The sequence below is a fragment of the Coprinopsis cinerea genome (assembly GCF_000182895.1).
Source record: "Coprinopsis cinerea okayama7#130 chromosome 6 map unlocalized cont3.6, whole genome shotgun sequence".
Taxonomy (NCBI): domain Eukaryota; kingdom Fungi; phylum Basidiomycota; class Agaricomycetes; order Agaricales; family Psathyrellaceae; genus Coprinopsis; species Coprinopsis cinerea.
This window is the reverse complement of record NW_003307539.1, coordinates 1874496-1887463: the sequence shown is the minus strand read 5'-3', so window position 1 is coordinate 1887463 and position 12968 is coordinate 1874496. Positions and strand designations below refer to the sequence as shown.

The 12968-nt window shown below is 51.9% G+C and overlaps 5 protein-coding genes across 5 annotated transcripts; 3 read left to right on the top strand and 2 right to left on the bottom strand.

Moving 5' to 3' along the window:
• Positions 1-2136: 2136 nt before the first annotated feature.
• On the top strand, positions 2137-3449 carry CC1G_15629 (hypothetical protein; the record flags this gene model as incomplete). The annotated part of the gene is made up of 4 exons (XM_002911041.1): positions 2137-2332; positions 2390-2613; positions 2664-2831; positions 2883-3449. The coding sequence occupies 4 exons, from the start codon at positions 2137-2139 to the stop codon at positions 3447-3449; spliced, it is 1155 nt and encodes a 384-aa protein (XP_002911087.1).
• A 171-nt stretch (positions 3450-3620) lies between these two features.
• Positions 3621-4928, top strand: CC1G_15628 (hypothetical protein; the record flags this gene model as incomplete). Its single annotated transcript, XM_002911040.1, has 3 exons — positions 3621-4091; positions 4152-4298; positions 4365-4928. The coding sequence occupies 3 exons, from the start codon at positions 3621-3623 to the stop codon at positions 4926-4928; spliced, it is 1182 nt and encodes a 393-aa protein (XP_002911086.1).
• A 187-nt stretch (positions 4929-5115) lies between these two features.
• On the bottom strand, positions 5116-5861 carry CC1G_07252 (hypothetical protein; the record flags this gene model as incomplete). Its single annotated transcript, XM_001840470.2, has 2 exons — positions 5116-5601; positions 5658-5861. 2 exons carry the CDS (start codon positions 5859-5861, stop codon positions 5116-5118), a joined length of 690 nt encoding a protein of 229 aa, XP_001840522.2.
• A 99-nt stretch (positions 5862-5960) lies between these two features.
• On the bottom strand, positions 5961-9568 carry CC1G_07253 (hypothetical protein; the record flags this gene model as incomplete). Its single annotated transcript, XM_001840471.2, has 11 exons — positions 5961-6232; positions 6299-7023; positions 7081-7192; positions 7253-7444; positions 7510-7907; positions 7955-8100; positions 8154-8498; positions 8546-8907; positions 8972-9096; positions 9153-9238; positions 9290-9568. 11 exons carry the CDS (start codon positions 9566-9568, stop codon positions 5961-5963), a joined length of 3042 nt encoding a protein of 1013 aa, XP_001840523.2.
• Positions 9569-9838: 270 nt separating this feature from the next.
• CC1G_07254 (hypothetical protein) lies at positions 9839-12704 on the top strand (the record flags this gene model as incomplete). The annotated part of the gene is made up of 7 exons (XM_001840472.1): positions 9839-10273; positions 10325-10731; positions 10786-11216; positions 11266-11759; positions 11821-11925; positions 11991-12083; positions 12144-12704. The coding sequence occupies 7 exons, from the start codon at positions 9839-9841 to the stop codon at positions 12702-12704; spliced, it is 2526 nt and encodes an 841-aa protein (XP_001840524.1).
• Positions 12705-12968: the final 264 nt, after the last annotated feature.

Sequence of the window (12968 nt, the reverse complement as noted above, 5' to 3'; positions counted from 1 at the left end):
CTTGTCGTCGTCCTTGAGCTCGGAGTTAGAGGTGGCCCAGTTGGAGAAGAAACGGAGGAAGCGCTGCGCGTCGCCTGATTCACCCTTGAAGGGCTCGGGCTCCTTGACCGGATTTCGAGTTGAAGCGGTCTTGGCGGCGGTGAGCTTGTCCAGGGAAGCTTGGATGAGCTGAGTGGCGCGCTGCTGCTCTTGCAACAGTTTGGTTAGCGTGGGGTCGGCCATGACGGAGGTAGTGCGAGGGTTTGTGACGGGGGGAAGGGTGGAAGAGAGTTGAGAAGTAGTTGAAGTAGAAGGTACGATGTCTGAGCGTTGAGCGTCAGATGCAACCTCCTCCTTCTGGGGAATAGGGCCGGGGAGAGGGGAACGGATTGGTTGCTTAAGCGACGGACGTGGGGTAGCGGAGCCGGATCCGGAGATGCGGTGACGAGAGGTAACGGATGTGGAAGCAGTGAGTTTAGCAAGGGCGGCGTCGAGGGCTAGTGCGGGTGACGGTTCAACGGGGGTTTGCGGGGTGGAGGGGTTTACTGCGGTTTCCTGGGTGTCGGATTCTTCGGACGAGTCGGTGGGTAAAGCGTAACCCTTGGCGGTCTTGGCGGTAGACGCAGGGGACTGATTCGTGCAGAGTGAAATGCTTGCGGGGATTCCTCGGGTAGAGGCTGATCAGTGGCAGGGGGTGGGGTTGCTGGTGGTGCGGAAGGCGACGGTGGTGGGTGTGCGGAATAGAGGACTGTGCGGTAGTTGTCGGTCGAAGCCTCAAGAATGAGGGCGTCTGCTGGGAGATTCTTTCGGAGGTAGTCCGGGTCTTGTTGTCGGAGTGGGTTATAACGGTGCGGGCAGGGTTGCTGTTCGCAGAGTGCGGGCTTCTTGCCTATATACCCGTCGCGGTAGTGGCTAGTGTTGGGCCGGTGAATGACAAAGTGCGGTCTAAACTCGCAGGGCGGAATCTTGACGGTGTGAGGGAACCAGAGTTGCCAGAGTGAGACCTGATCGGCAGGTCAACCAGTGTACCAGGGGAGCCGGAATGCAGGGACAACGATCGGCGTTGCCGGTGCACAGAGGTAGCTTGACCTAATGTCGCGAAGAGCGAACACTAAACCAAACTAGAAACCAGATAAGGTGAACGGTTAACGAGATAAGAGGAGTGAGAGCGATGAGAGACGTTGAGCACTGGGTTGGAGCAATGAATAGAGTGATGAATTGACAAAGAGGTCAAGCTGAGGAACATGCAGAGCGAACTACCTAAGTTATATACTGTAACTACAACCTACATATCCGCAATGAGTCAGGATGACGAGCGATGAGGCAATACAACAAGAACAATAAGAAAAGGCCACAAGGCTGCGCGAAGGCTGCGCCAAAACAAGGGTGAAACAATAAAGAAGTAATGACGAGTCATAACGAGTCATAAGGCTGTGCAAGAATGAAAGAACAATAGAGAACAGGGTAGAGGGCAAGACGAGGCAGTGTTCCATGAGAGAAAGTGTCCATGACGAGAATAAAGGGGAAAAGACAGGGGCAACGATAAGATAAAAGATGAACGAAGCGATAAGATAAGATGGGAAAAATAGGGGTCGTACCAGCAGTTCACGACACAGGCAAGATGGCGCCTCCCTCGTAACTCTTCCCCAGACGGGGAGGGGCTATAGCTTCGCTCCTTGACCTTTAACATTGTTTTAATTTTATCATTGCTATTGCTTTTTCTCCCTCTGTGTTAGATTTCGCTCGTCGTGACTTGGCTTGGCATCCCCGGACTTGGCACCGACCTGTAAACGTGTGGTAAGAACTCAAATGTTCTTGGTATGACTCGAGTACCGCGAACACATTTGCTAAGCCATGACGGATGGGACCGTGTGTTTGTAGCGTACGTCTGAGATTTGGATATGCGAGTGTACTAAACCATCCCGCCGGGGTAAGTACATTGCGCGCCAAGCAGGACTGCACTTGACACTTCCCTTTGCCCCAGATGATCCCTGTTTCCGCGTGCCAAGAACACTAGCTTGAACAACCTGGGACGCCGCTTAGGGTCTACAACCTGGCGCACGACTACGTAAGACTATCGAGCTGATCCGCTGAGCTAATCGAGAGTATCCACCCTTCAACGATTATCAACTCAAACACTGTTTGCCTTATCACAGCATGCCGACCCTGCCCTCGTTTGATTTGAATGCCGCCGGAGAATTAGCATGCACCTACGGGCGTTACTGCCAGGCGCTATTCAAACGTGCACTTGTCGTTGGAATGTCGCCTGCTAAACATCCCGGGTTGGGGATCAACCTACGAATTGAAGCCTACCAGCTGGTTAGCGTCGCTGAATCGGCGTTTGGGAACGAGAGTGAGTGACATCATTGTCGCACAGCAGAATCGCAGCCATGGCTCACTATCAAGTTAGTGCCTCTCAGCTGGAAATTCGAAGACCTTGCTTCAAAGCTTGTCAAGGCCCAGTTGAGCAACGAAGATCCCCGAGAGGTGAATCTTTCGTTGCGGTTTCCGCCCTTGTGGAGGCCCAATCCAGACGGAATGTTTCCACTCCGCTCGTTGCCCACCACATTTGTGGATAGCAAGGGCATCATCGGATGGTGGTACTTACCCTCCTCTATAACAGAATCCCGACAAGTAAGTCACATCAATCGTTCTCGCGTCTCTTCCAGACTGACATGTAGCAGGCCACCATTTTAAGTGCTGTCAGAACTCTCTGTAACCACAGAGGAACCCCTGTTCGAACTGACTCTCAAGGAAATTGGCGTTCACACCCCAGCCATTTCTCAGATGGTCAAGAACTTAAACCAGGAGTTGCCACATTTTCTTCTTGCTGGTACCAGCAAGGCCACGATGTATGTTTTTTTTACTGCTATTCACACTCGGTATGGCTAATTTGTGCCAAGGGCCCCTACGATTCTCCAACTCCCTCGGCGACGCTGAAAGGTCCTGCTGGTCAGCAATTCATTAGGGATATGACCGAGAGCTTCGCGGTTCTCGGTGGAGTGATTGCCATCACCCAACCCTGGCTCTTCAATGCCGGTCTGGAAGTCTTGGAGTCGCTGCATCGCCGGGCATTCCCTGTGGACAATGCCGAGACGTTGGAAGCCATCCTTGATTTCTGGTCCAACCCTTTCACAGCGTTCTCTGTTATTGTCAACAGAGAGTCCTCGATTCACCGTGACATCTCCAGTCCGATTTGGGCCTATGATCTTATCTACACCGGTGGGACCTATCGCAATGGTCGTTTCGAGAGCCCCACTCTTGGCTGTCGGTTTGTGTACAACCCAGGAACGGTTATCGTCGGGCTTGGCTGTTTGATCAGACATGGCGTAGCGCCCGTTGATGGTGATCGCATATGCATCGTCTCCTATTTCCGCGAGTCCATGCTTGAACGGGGATCGCAGTACCATGGGGCCAAGCCACCAACTTCAATCCAACTTCGTGACTTCTACATGGACACTCCAATGTAATCTGACACTTCTTCTAAATGTGATCTCTCTGTGGACTTTGGTTGGTGCGCTTCTTGGACATGAAAAGTCAGACTTTGGTAAACTGTGCCTGTTTGACAAGACTACCGGTAGATTACTCAGCGTGATAGTTGCGTTATCGCGACTCGAGCTTTCTTCGGTTCTCCCATCCCGATGGCTCCCATCCTCTTCGATCTTCACCAAGGCGGCCAACACAGCGAACTCTTTGGGCGCTACTGCCAATCCCTTCTCGAGACTCGATTCGATGAACATCGCAAAGTGCCCAAACCGAAATTAAGCCTCGATCTCCGCTCGGAAGCACACCAGATCGTCAACATGGCTTACTACGCTTTTACGAATCGAGGTGCAATCATCTTCCCTGGCACCGATTTACCACCTGCTTATTCTCAAGCAACAGCACAGTTGAATTGGTCATTCAAGGATCTCTCCAACGCTCTAGACGCTCAGGGACCCGGTCAACTTACCCCTGAACAACGGCACGACCTGCACAAAGCATTCGAGCCTCTCGGAAAACCGCTCTCAACTGGAAGACTGCCATGTTTGACGGAACCCTCGTGCTTCGTGGACGCTGAAGGAGTGATTGGCTTTTGGAGCTTCCCCGGTGTTATCCAAAGAAAGCGACAGGTGTGTGTCCTCGCCTCGTTCAAACTGGAAAATCGGTCTCCTAAGAAAACCCATTCATAGGACATCATGTTGAATGCTGTACATAATCTTTCCGACGGCAGGGTGTTGACCCCCGCGCCAAACGATCCAAATCGGTATTTCGATGTCTTTGGGAACGCTCTCAGAGGTGGAACGGCCAAGTTTGAATTGTGCACCCTACCTGATGGTGTGCGTCCTTCCCTCTCCTTTTCTTCACCACCTCTCTCACCCTGACGCATGCATTGATGAACCCAGGCGCGACGCCCAGTGCTGTCTCCCAACCTCGTTGGTCCCGATTCTGCTGTGTACATCAAGTTTCTGGAAGAGATGCAGGAAAGCTTCGCCGTCCTCGGCGGCATTCTGGCTGTCACCCACCCATGGCTGTTTGATGCAGGTCTCTCCATTCTTTCTTCATTGGAGCGCGGAAAGATCGACATTTCTCAGCCCGAAAACCTCCTCGACGTCCTCTCCTTTTGGTCATCGCCGTTCTCCAAGTTCGAGCTTGTCACAAATAGGGAAACCGTCCTCCAGCGGATCCTCACCAGCCCAACCTGGGCTTACGACCTTGTCTGGACTGGGGGCACTTTGACGCTCGGTCGCTTCGAATGCCCGGCATTGGGATACCGGTTCCACAACACTCCGGGGACCGTATTCGTCGGGCATTTGAGACTAATCGAGCACGGCATTGCTCTTGGCAAGTCCGAACAAGTCCAGATCTTTGCCTCGTTCGAGGAGTCCATTCTCAAGCGCGTCCCTCAGTACTACATGCCCAAAGCTCCGACCTTAGATATGTGGACAGGTTACTGGTTACACAAGTAGTTGAAAGTATCCACAGGGCTCTCGTAGTCGAGCATTCGATGTTTTTTTAGACGTTACTGCTACAGGCCTTGCAAATGCCAAGGGTTTATTCATCCCCATCTTCGTGAGAAATCAAGGCTCAGTTGACACAAAATGTCATCCACGTTGTTATGCTACGGTACAAGCGGCAAAGTCTAAAGTCAAATTGTCAAGACGTGCCGAGAACCTCTTGGCACACCTTCTCGGTCTCTGTGATAGCGGCCTCTATGGCGCGGACATCTTTGAGCGCCAATGCCATGTCCCTTTCTATGAGGTCGATTGCCTTCTGAGTGGATGAAGACGCTCTTTCGAGACTCTCGTCCAACGACTTGAAAAGGACGGTTTCGGAGGAAGCCAAGGGCCTGGTCTCTCTCCTGGCAGCCTCAAAGTCGTCCCGCTGGGCCTGCCAAGCCTTGATCAGGCCCAAGAGTGAAAGCCCAGACGTCATACTTCTGTTCCACCAGGCATTTGCGTACACGGGAAGGACGGGGTCGGGGATGGGTTTGGGGGTTTCGTAGTCTGCAGTGGAGGCGTGTCGTCCCAGGTGAAGCATCCCAGTGAGTGTCGATTTGAACATCATTCCCAGCGCTATGGGACGCTGGATGATCCCTGGAAATCGGAAACAACCACTCGAATACAGCAGCATGCCAGTTTCCTGCCAAACGCGAAATTAGCAATCCTCTACCATGCCGATGCCGATTGTGAACGCACCAGGTCACGGTATAACTGAGCTGCAAAGTGTTTGCGTTCAGTCGGAGAGAACGAGTCGCCGTGACGGTTCCAAACCATCCCCGCTGCACGGATTCGGGAGGAGGCATAGTCAATCAAGCATTGCATTTCACTTGCAGTCAACGCTTGTAGATGATGAACCTCGGAGAGGAATGGTGAATGAGAGCCTTGCGGCAATTGAGACATAGGTCACAAAGATGTTCAATCAACGATACAGAGAGTAGAGGGATCGATAGATGGACGAGAGTCTGGCTATCTATTTCTCAAATGCCAATATATCTATTTTCAGACCCTAACCCTATTCGAATTGGCTTTGGCCTTCACCTCGGCGAATGCTTTCTCCGCGTGTACTCCCATCAGCCTCCACATATTGGCTTGGCGGATCGCATACGCACGGTGCCCTGGTAGATCTCGAGTCAGAGTTGCCCAAGCCTTGCATTCATCCTCTTTAAAAGCGAAAAAGTTGGGAACCCACTCCATCTCAGAAGTGAGTAGAATATGTTCCTCCTTCCAACGATCTGCACGGGACCTGGCACGCAGCCAATTGACCCGGTACACTGCGAGATGTCAAAGTTATTGTCAGTGTCGCGGTACTATTTTTGTATTTTGTTAACCGGACTCACATTCTTCAAGATACTCGGAATTTTGTGAGTCTCCCTCGACGTCCATAGTCCAAATCCAAGACAGAGGAACATTCCTTTGATTCCTGGCGTTGGGCTCGTAAACCGCTGTTATGGCCCGCGTATCCTCCTTTCTGACCTCCCGGTACCGTTGGAGCACTTCGCGTTCAGCTCCGAGTCTTCCAAGTGCCCACCTTGCGCGGTTGTAAGACTTGATGTGCAGACGCATGTTCTTGTCGACTGCTTTCACGGCGGCGTATCCTCGCAGCCGCTGCTGTTTTCCGTGCGCCAAGCGTATGTTGGATCGGTAAAGGTAAGACTTGTGCCCGATTTCAATTCTCACTGATTCCAGCGCATCGTCCGCCTGGGCAACGCGAATCTTCAGTTCCTTCTCAGCTGCACTGCCAAGGCCATCCGGAAGATCGACAAAAGATGATGGGAGAGGGATTTCGACATCCTCGGGCTCATTCTGAGACACAGAGAATGGGCTCCTCGGATTGTCATCACGATTCCCATCATCGTCCCCATCTATTTCGACTGAGGCTTCAGGTGGGCTCTCGCATCGTAGTTCGTACAGGTTGACGTTGGGGAAAAGCACGGCTGCGTCCTCGTAGAATGTGTTGATGGCAGCTTGAAGGTTTTCTCGGCGCTTTGTGACCTCGAGGCGCTGCTGGTCTGTTCTCAAACTCTCTCTTGGTAAGCCGGAAATGAAAGCCCTAAGACTGTCCCTATTATTGAAATGTCGTTAGTTACAGTCAAGGTAGCGCAAAAAGATAAATACATACTGTGCGTCTTGGAGCTTGATCCCAGCGATTAGCCAAGAGGTGACGCCAAGCCCACTGTTCGAAGCTCGCTCTGCTGACATTAAGTCGTGCTGTACCTTTGCCTTCGAGGGTGCTTATAATTGACATGGGTTGAATAAGAAAAGCGTCAATGGGCTAGGCGAGATGGACTCACGCTTCTTCAGCTTGATATTGAGCACATCCATGCTATTGACATCCACCTCCCGGTCAATGTGCGTGTTCTCCAGTTGGGTAGACCACAGCCGTTTTTGTGCGTCCGAGGCTGTTTCATCCAACAACTCAAAATCCTCTTCAGCGATCGCCAGCTCAATACGACTCGCTTCCCAGCGCTTACAGATCGATGGCACTAAGAGGCATTGCAAGTCAGCATTGTAAAAGAGGATTGCCCATCCTATGAGTCCATTCACGCACCCAGTCCTAAAAGCTTTTTCCAGTTGTTGTCCAGAATGAAGTCATCCAGGGCCTCGTCTCTCTGCGCCAAGGTCATCATAGAGGTTGGTCCCGCTGCCAAATTGATCACAGACCACAGAGGCTCCAAGATCTCGCCAGCACTCATCCCCGCCCCCCGGATGAACGTAAGCGCGTATCGAGCGAAACACGAGTCCTGGTGTCCATGAACATGGAATAGACCAATGCCAAAAATGACAGTCAGCTTCTCGTTAATACTGAGATGATCTGACTCTTCGATCCGTTCAAATAGGTGCTTGCTGTACTGACAATTGATGTCGTACACTAGCAGAACCTTCGACAGTTCGTCGGTATGGGTGGTCTTGAGTGCTTCGCAGAAGCCGTAGTCCATATTGACCTGTCTACTGCACTGTCAGAACCACAGTCAACATTGTTGAGGAGTACTCACCGTTCTCCCTTCTGGAAATCCACGACACTCCCAGGCGCAAAGCAGCCATGTCTCATACATGCAAACGCGCCAACCCCTGTGACATCGCACCCCTTGTGGCCCTTACTTCTGTCTGCAATCGCCCGGTGCTCGTGACATGTTTGAGGCTGGAAAAAAAATCATGAGCCTGAGTTATGTTAAGAAATAGAGTAATACCAACCTCTTTTCGTTCTTCCGCAGCCTTGAGATGCTCCTTGTACCGAGTTCTCTCAGTCATGTATCCCTCCCCACTTTTCAAGAACACATCGCCCTCCCCTTGCCTTTTTTGTTTCCGATGAACCAAAACAAAGTTGCCATCAGCAACCAAGCTTCTTTGGTACTTCCAATCTTCGCGATCACTCTTCCAGTCTTCCGGTAGGTTTATCCCAGGTTGAGGGCATGCGGCACAGAACAATGCCATGTCCCCCCTCCCGGGAGTTTTCCTCGTGTGCCCGAACCCGAACTGTTTCAAATCCTTCAAGCGCCTCCATTGGCGCCCAGCCCTCCGAAGTTCTCGAGTACGATCCTAAACATCGTCAGTCCAAGATGGCATGCTGAGATCAAGTAACGCACGGGGACTGAATGAGGAAAGTTTTTGTTCGTCATTCGTCGTAGCTTCGAATAGTAATGATGAGTCGAGGTAAAGCATTCCAACATTTCCAAGAGATAGTCGTCGAGCAGTGCATGTGTGAAGACAGTCCGGATATCCCTGAAGGTAGCTGGATAGAAGCCATGTCGAAGTAACTGAACTTCATCGGACGGTGCTTCGGCACAGCGACAGAACACGAAGGGCAGGTAATGGACGCCGTTGGTGTGCACCACACACATGATCTTTGAGCCAAGATGAAGCCTCTGGTTCGGCTTTGCACCAAAGGTAAAGTCCTCATTATCAGTCCAGTCCAGTGTTGGGTCAGCATGCGGATGTTCGGCGACGTCTGGAGTCTCCATGTGAGGTGAGGTCGATTCACATGACCCCGATTTGCAAAGAGAGACACGAACGCCCGACTTCCAAAGCCAAGATGGCTGGAAATGTGAATTCTTCCAGAGCTGAACACGATGCAGCGGGCTTGTCGAATGAAGCTGTCTGCAGCAGTCGGTACAGTACACAGGTTTCCCAAGACATTCTTGACAGCGCCAGACGTCAGTTGAGATTGTTCCACAGCAGCCATGGCACTCTAACGGGTTAGGAAGAGCTTCTTGGGCGAGAATTTCGTGTAGGTAAAGCCTCTCCTTTGGAACCCACTCACCCATGTACTCATGGGTAGTCTCGAACACAAATCAATGCAAAGCTATAGTCGTAAGGAAACGAACACTCACCTTGGATCCTGAATTCCCAATTCCACCGACATCGAAAGTAACGAATTCCCCGTGGTCCATGTCTCCTTCGATAAACGCTGTTTCCCTCCTGGCCGACGTCTGTTGAACTGAAGATTTGGACGAAAGTTTGCGCGGGGAAAGAGATTGATTTCTCTTGCTGGGGGTGTGCGGAAGGAGTTTCAGCTTTGCGCGGCCTTTCTTTCCTCCATGGGTCAGGCGGCACCGGTAAAGCTCTACCCTCTCTCGCCTCTTCACTTCGTGTTTACGTCCAGGGGCCATGGTAGCGAGAATGAACTAATGAAGACTAGCGATCGATAGTTGAGTTGAACTTCAACCACATCAGTACAGCCACCGGAGGAACCATCAACGGATCATTACCCCGTTTCTCCGAGCGGTCGACGGATCGCCTTGCTCAAGGCACCGTTTGGCACGCGACTGCGACCAATCCGACCAAACAAAGACCGACTAAAAGTCGCAACAAAAACACGCTACTTAAAAACTTGGATCAAACTTTTTGTATACCTCAACCACACCTCCCCACCCTTAACCATGGCTCAAACCCCCTACGAAGAGGACAGAACAGAATACGAACAAGAGGAGGAGTACGAGAGCGGAGGTCGTAGGAGTGAAAGTGAGCATGGACAATCAAGCTCCACGGAGGACGACGACTGGGAGGATGAGGAGGAGAGCAGTCGCGACGAGGAGGAGGAGGAGGAGGTTGGGGGGGAGGATGAGGAGCAGAATGAGGAGAGCAACGAAGAGTCGAACCCCGGCGTTGACTCAGTTTTACAGGGTCCTGGCAACAGCTATCAGTTTACTGCTTCCCAGGTCGCCTACCTCAAGACTCGTCTGCCTCAATATCGTGAAGGCACTTCGAAGAGGAGGGATCAGTTGGTATCACAGTCGGCAAAAAACATCATCTCGGAATTGTACGCGATCACTGGCAAGAAGCAGTCTCGGGAGAAGAAGAAACTCATCACCCGGGTATGTTACACTTCGAATTATGCTCGATAGATTGCTAATCGCTGATTTCAGGCAGTGAAAAGTTGGTTTCGAGGGCGGGTTGACAATTCACAGGTAAAGGCCAAGAAGTCCGTCTGGGGTGGACGATACTATGGGCAGCTCGTCTTCAAGCGAGAGAGAACTCGAATTGTCCAGTACTTGGCGGACATCATTTCTCGTGGAGACCCCATTCCCAACGACCTTCGAAGGCTCATAGACCATGAGAACGAGTTCTTGAGCGGTCAGTCACGCCAAGACAGCGACGACGAACACAACGAGGACGTGTCGCGTCCCCAAAAGCAGACACGGGAGGGATTCACCAAATTTCAGACGGCCGCGTCAATGCTCTGGAGGAAATTGACTGCGAGGGAAAAACAGGAGTACGAGGACAAAGCCAACGCTTGGAAGGAAGCGACTCCCCCCCCGGAGCAGCAACGAAAGTAGGTGTCCAAAAATCCCCAGTTCTGCGAATTGAACTCAAATTTGAACGCTAGGGCTGCCGAGAAATTCGCATCCAAGAGGTTACTTCAATTCTCGGAGGGACTTCTCAAAGAAATGAATGCTCGATTGCACATTCTCGTCGCGTTCGAGAACTCGAAAGGAAAACCAGTGGCATTCGATTTTGAATTGTCCGGGGGCAACGCGGGAGCTCGGGGCCAAGCCTTTCGCGACCTTTACGACGCCCAGCTGAAGGAGATGGGCCTGCTTGAGCTGTGGAAGGATTTCGCCGCTGATGTATTTCTGGATCCACTGGAGCAGGAGGAGGAGGCCCGGGGCCGTCGCATGGCCAAGAAATCGCTGATGAACTTCAAGAGAAACGAGTTCGGCGAACCGATCATCCCATCCATCCGGGATAAGCCAGGGACTGAGAAGCGCTCAATTTGGCTCACCAATTTCTTGAGGTCCTACCTGACCATTCATTATAGTGAGTATTGATTATTCTGACACAATCTATCTAACACGTCCACTGTCAGACATCACTAGAGGAGACCCCGGAGGACGGACTCCAGTTCCTTGGAAAAGACTGGGTCTTAACGTTCGACGGTTCATTTCACCCCGGTTCCTCCCAGACCATTTGGCAGAACTACTCCAAGAGCCAAGTCTGATGTCATCCGGGGACAGGGAGAAGCTCTACAAGTTCTGGCGCAAGCGCCAAAATAATCCCGAGGTCGACAATGTGTTCGAGTTCAAGAGGTATTGGGATCGCAAGTCGAAGACATACAAACCTCGACACAATCGCGAAAAGGCTTCTGCTAATGGGCAACATGACGATGACGATCAGGATGAACGGGACGACATTGAGGATTGGCGGCCTGAGGATGTGCAGCCAGTGGCCCCAAAGGCGCCTGCCAAGAAACCCAGTGCCAAGAAGAAGACGAAGAAACGAAAGGATACACGTGCTGTTGAAGAGAGCGATGAAGATAGTGGTTGGGATAATCTGGATTCAGATTGGGGTGCGTCGTATCAAGTGAGTGCCAAGCCACTAAATCGACTGCAAACAATCCGCCAAGCTGACATGTATTGGCCAGCCTGTGACGTCGCAAGGTCCCTCCCGTAGAACTCCCGGGTCAAACTCTGGCGAGGAAGCTGAAAGTCCATGGGACGACATTGATTCTGATTGGGCGATCAACAAGGTACGGCTGTCCGACGAACTTCTGAATTCTTCAATTCAGACTCAAAGTTACTTCTCATCTGAAAGGGAGGCGAGCATCCAAGCTCATCGCAAAGACGGAGGTCGTCGGTTTCACCCCCACCACCAGATGAACAGGAGCATTCTCCTCAGCAGGTCCAGGTACGTCCATAAGGTTGACTGCCAAGCACTAGCTCACCTCAACCCGTACACGATGGACAGGACGATGAACCCAGTAGACCGGTTACACCATCCAGCGGGACTCGCCGTGGTCTAAGCATTCGTGCGGAGGATAGGCGCCCAGAAGATCGTGAAGGCCTGAGTACTGTCGAGGAGTCAGAGGAAGAAGAATCTGATGAATTGCCCACCGTCTATCAGGATCAGCCCTCACGTACCAAGCGCCGAGCTCCATTGCAGCCCGCCGAGCAGGTACCACTGCGACGATCAACTCGCCCACCCAAGACAAGAAGGATGGTTGACTTCATTGACATCGGCACACCCGTCACGCGCAGTAGGGGTGGTGTTGAAGACTCTGGCAAGCGAATCACAAGGTCAGCCGCCAAGAAAGCTGGAGGTACCTCGCGGGGGAATGCCTCGAATGCAGCCTTGGCCGGGAACAAGCGGAAGTCCAGAGAAGATAATACCGATGGGCCTGCTTCAAAGAAAAGGAGGGAGAATACCGGAGTCACGAAGGTGACGCCTGCTCGAAGACCTGCTGTTTCTCAAACGACCAAGGCCAAGAATGCCAATGCCAAGCCCAAATCGCGTGCAGGACGGCGGTGACTTCTGGTCTCGTAGGCTCTCGTTTTTTGTATGGCTATCTTTTTTTTTTTTCTGTACTCGTATCATCTACCTTCAATCCATCATCACATTTACTCTGACATCCTCTAAGGAGAAGACGAGCACCGGGCAAGTACATTGAGTGAAAGGCTTGCCAGCCAGCACCTAACGGCAACGCGAGACGTGGTTACATTCCCCAGCACAGAGCGAGCGATCGATATTTCATTATGCATGCCAAGAAATTACAAGAAGAACATACGATGTACA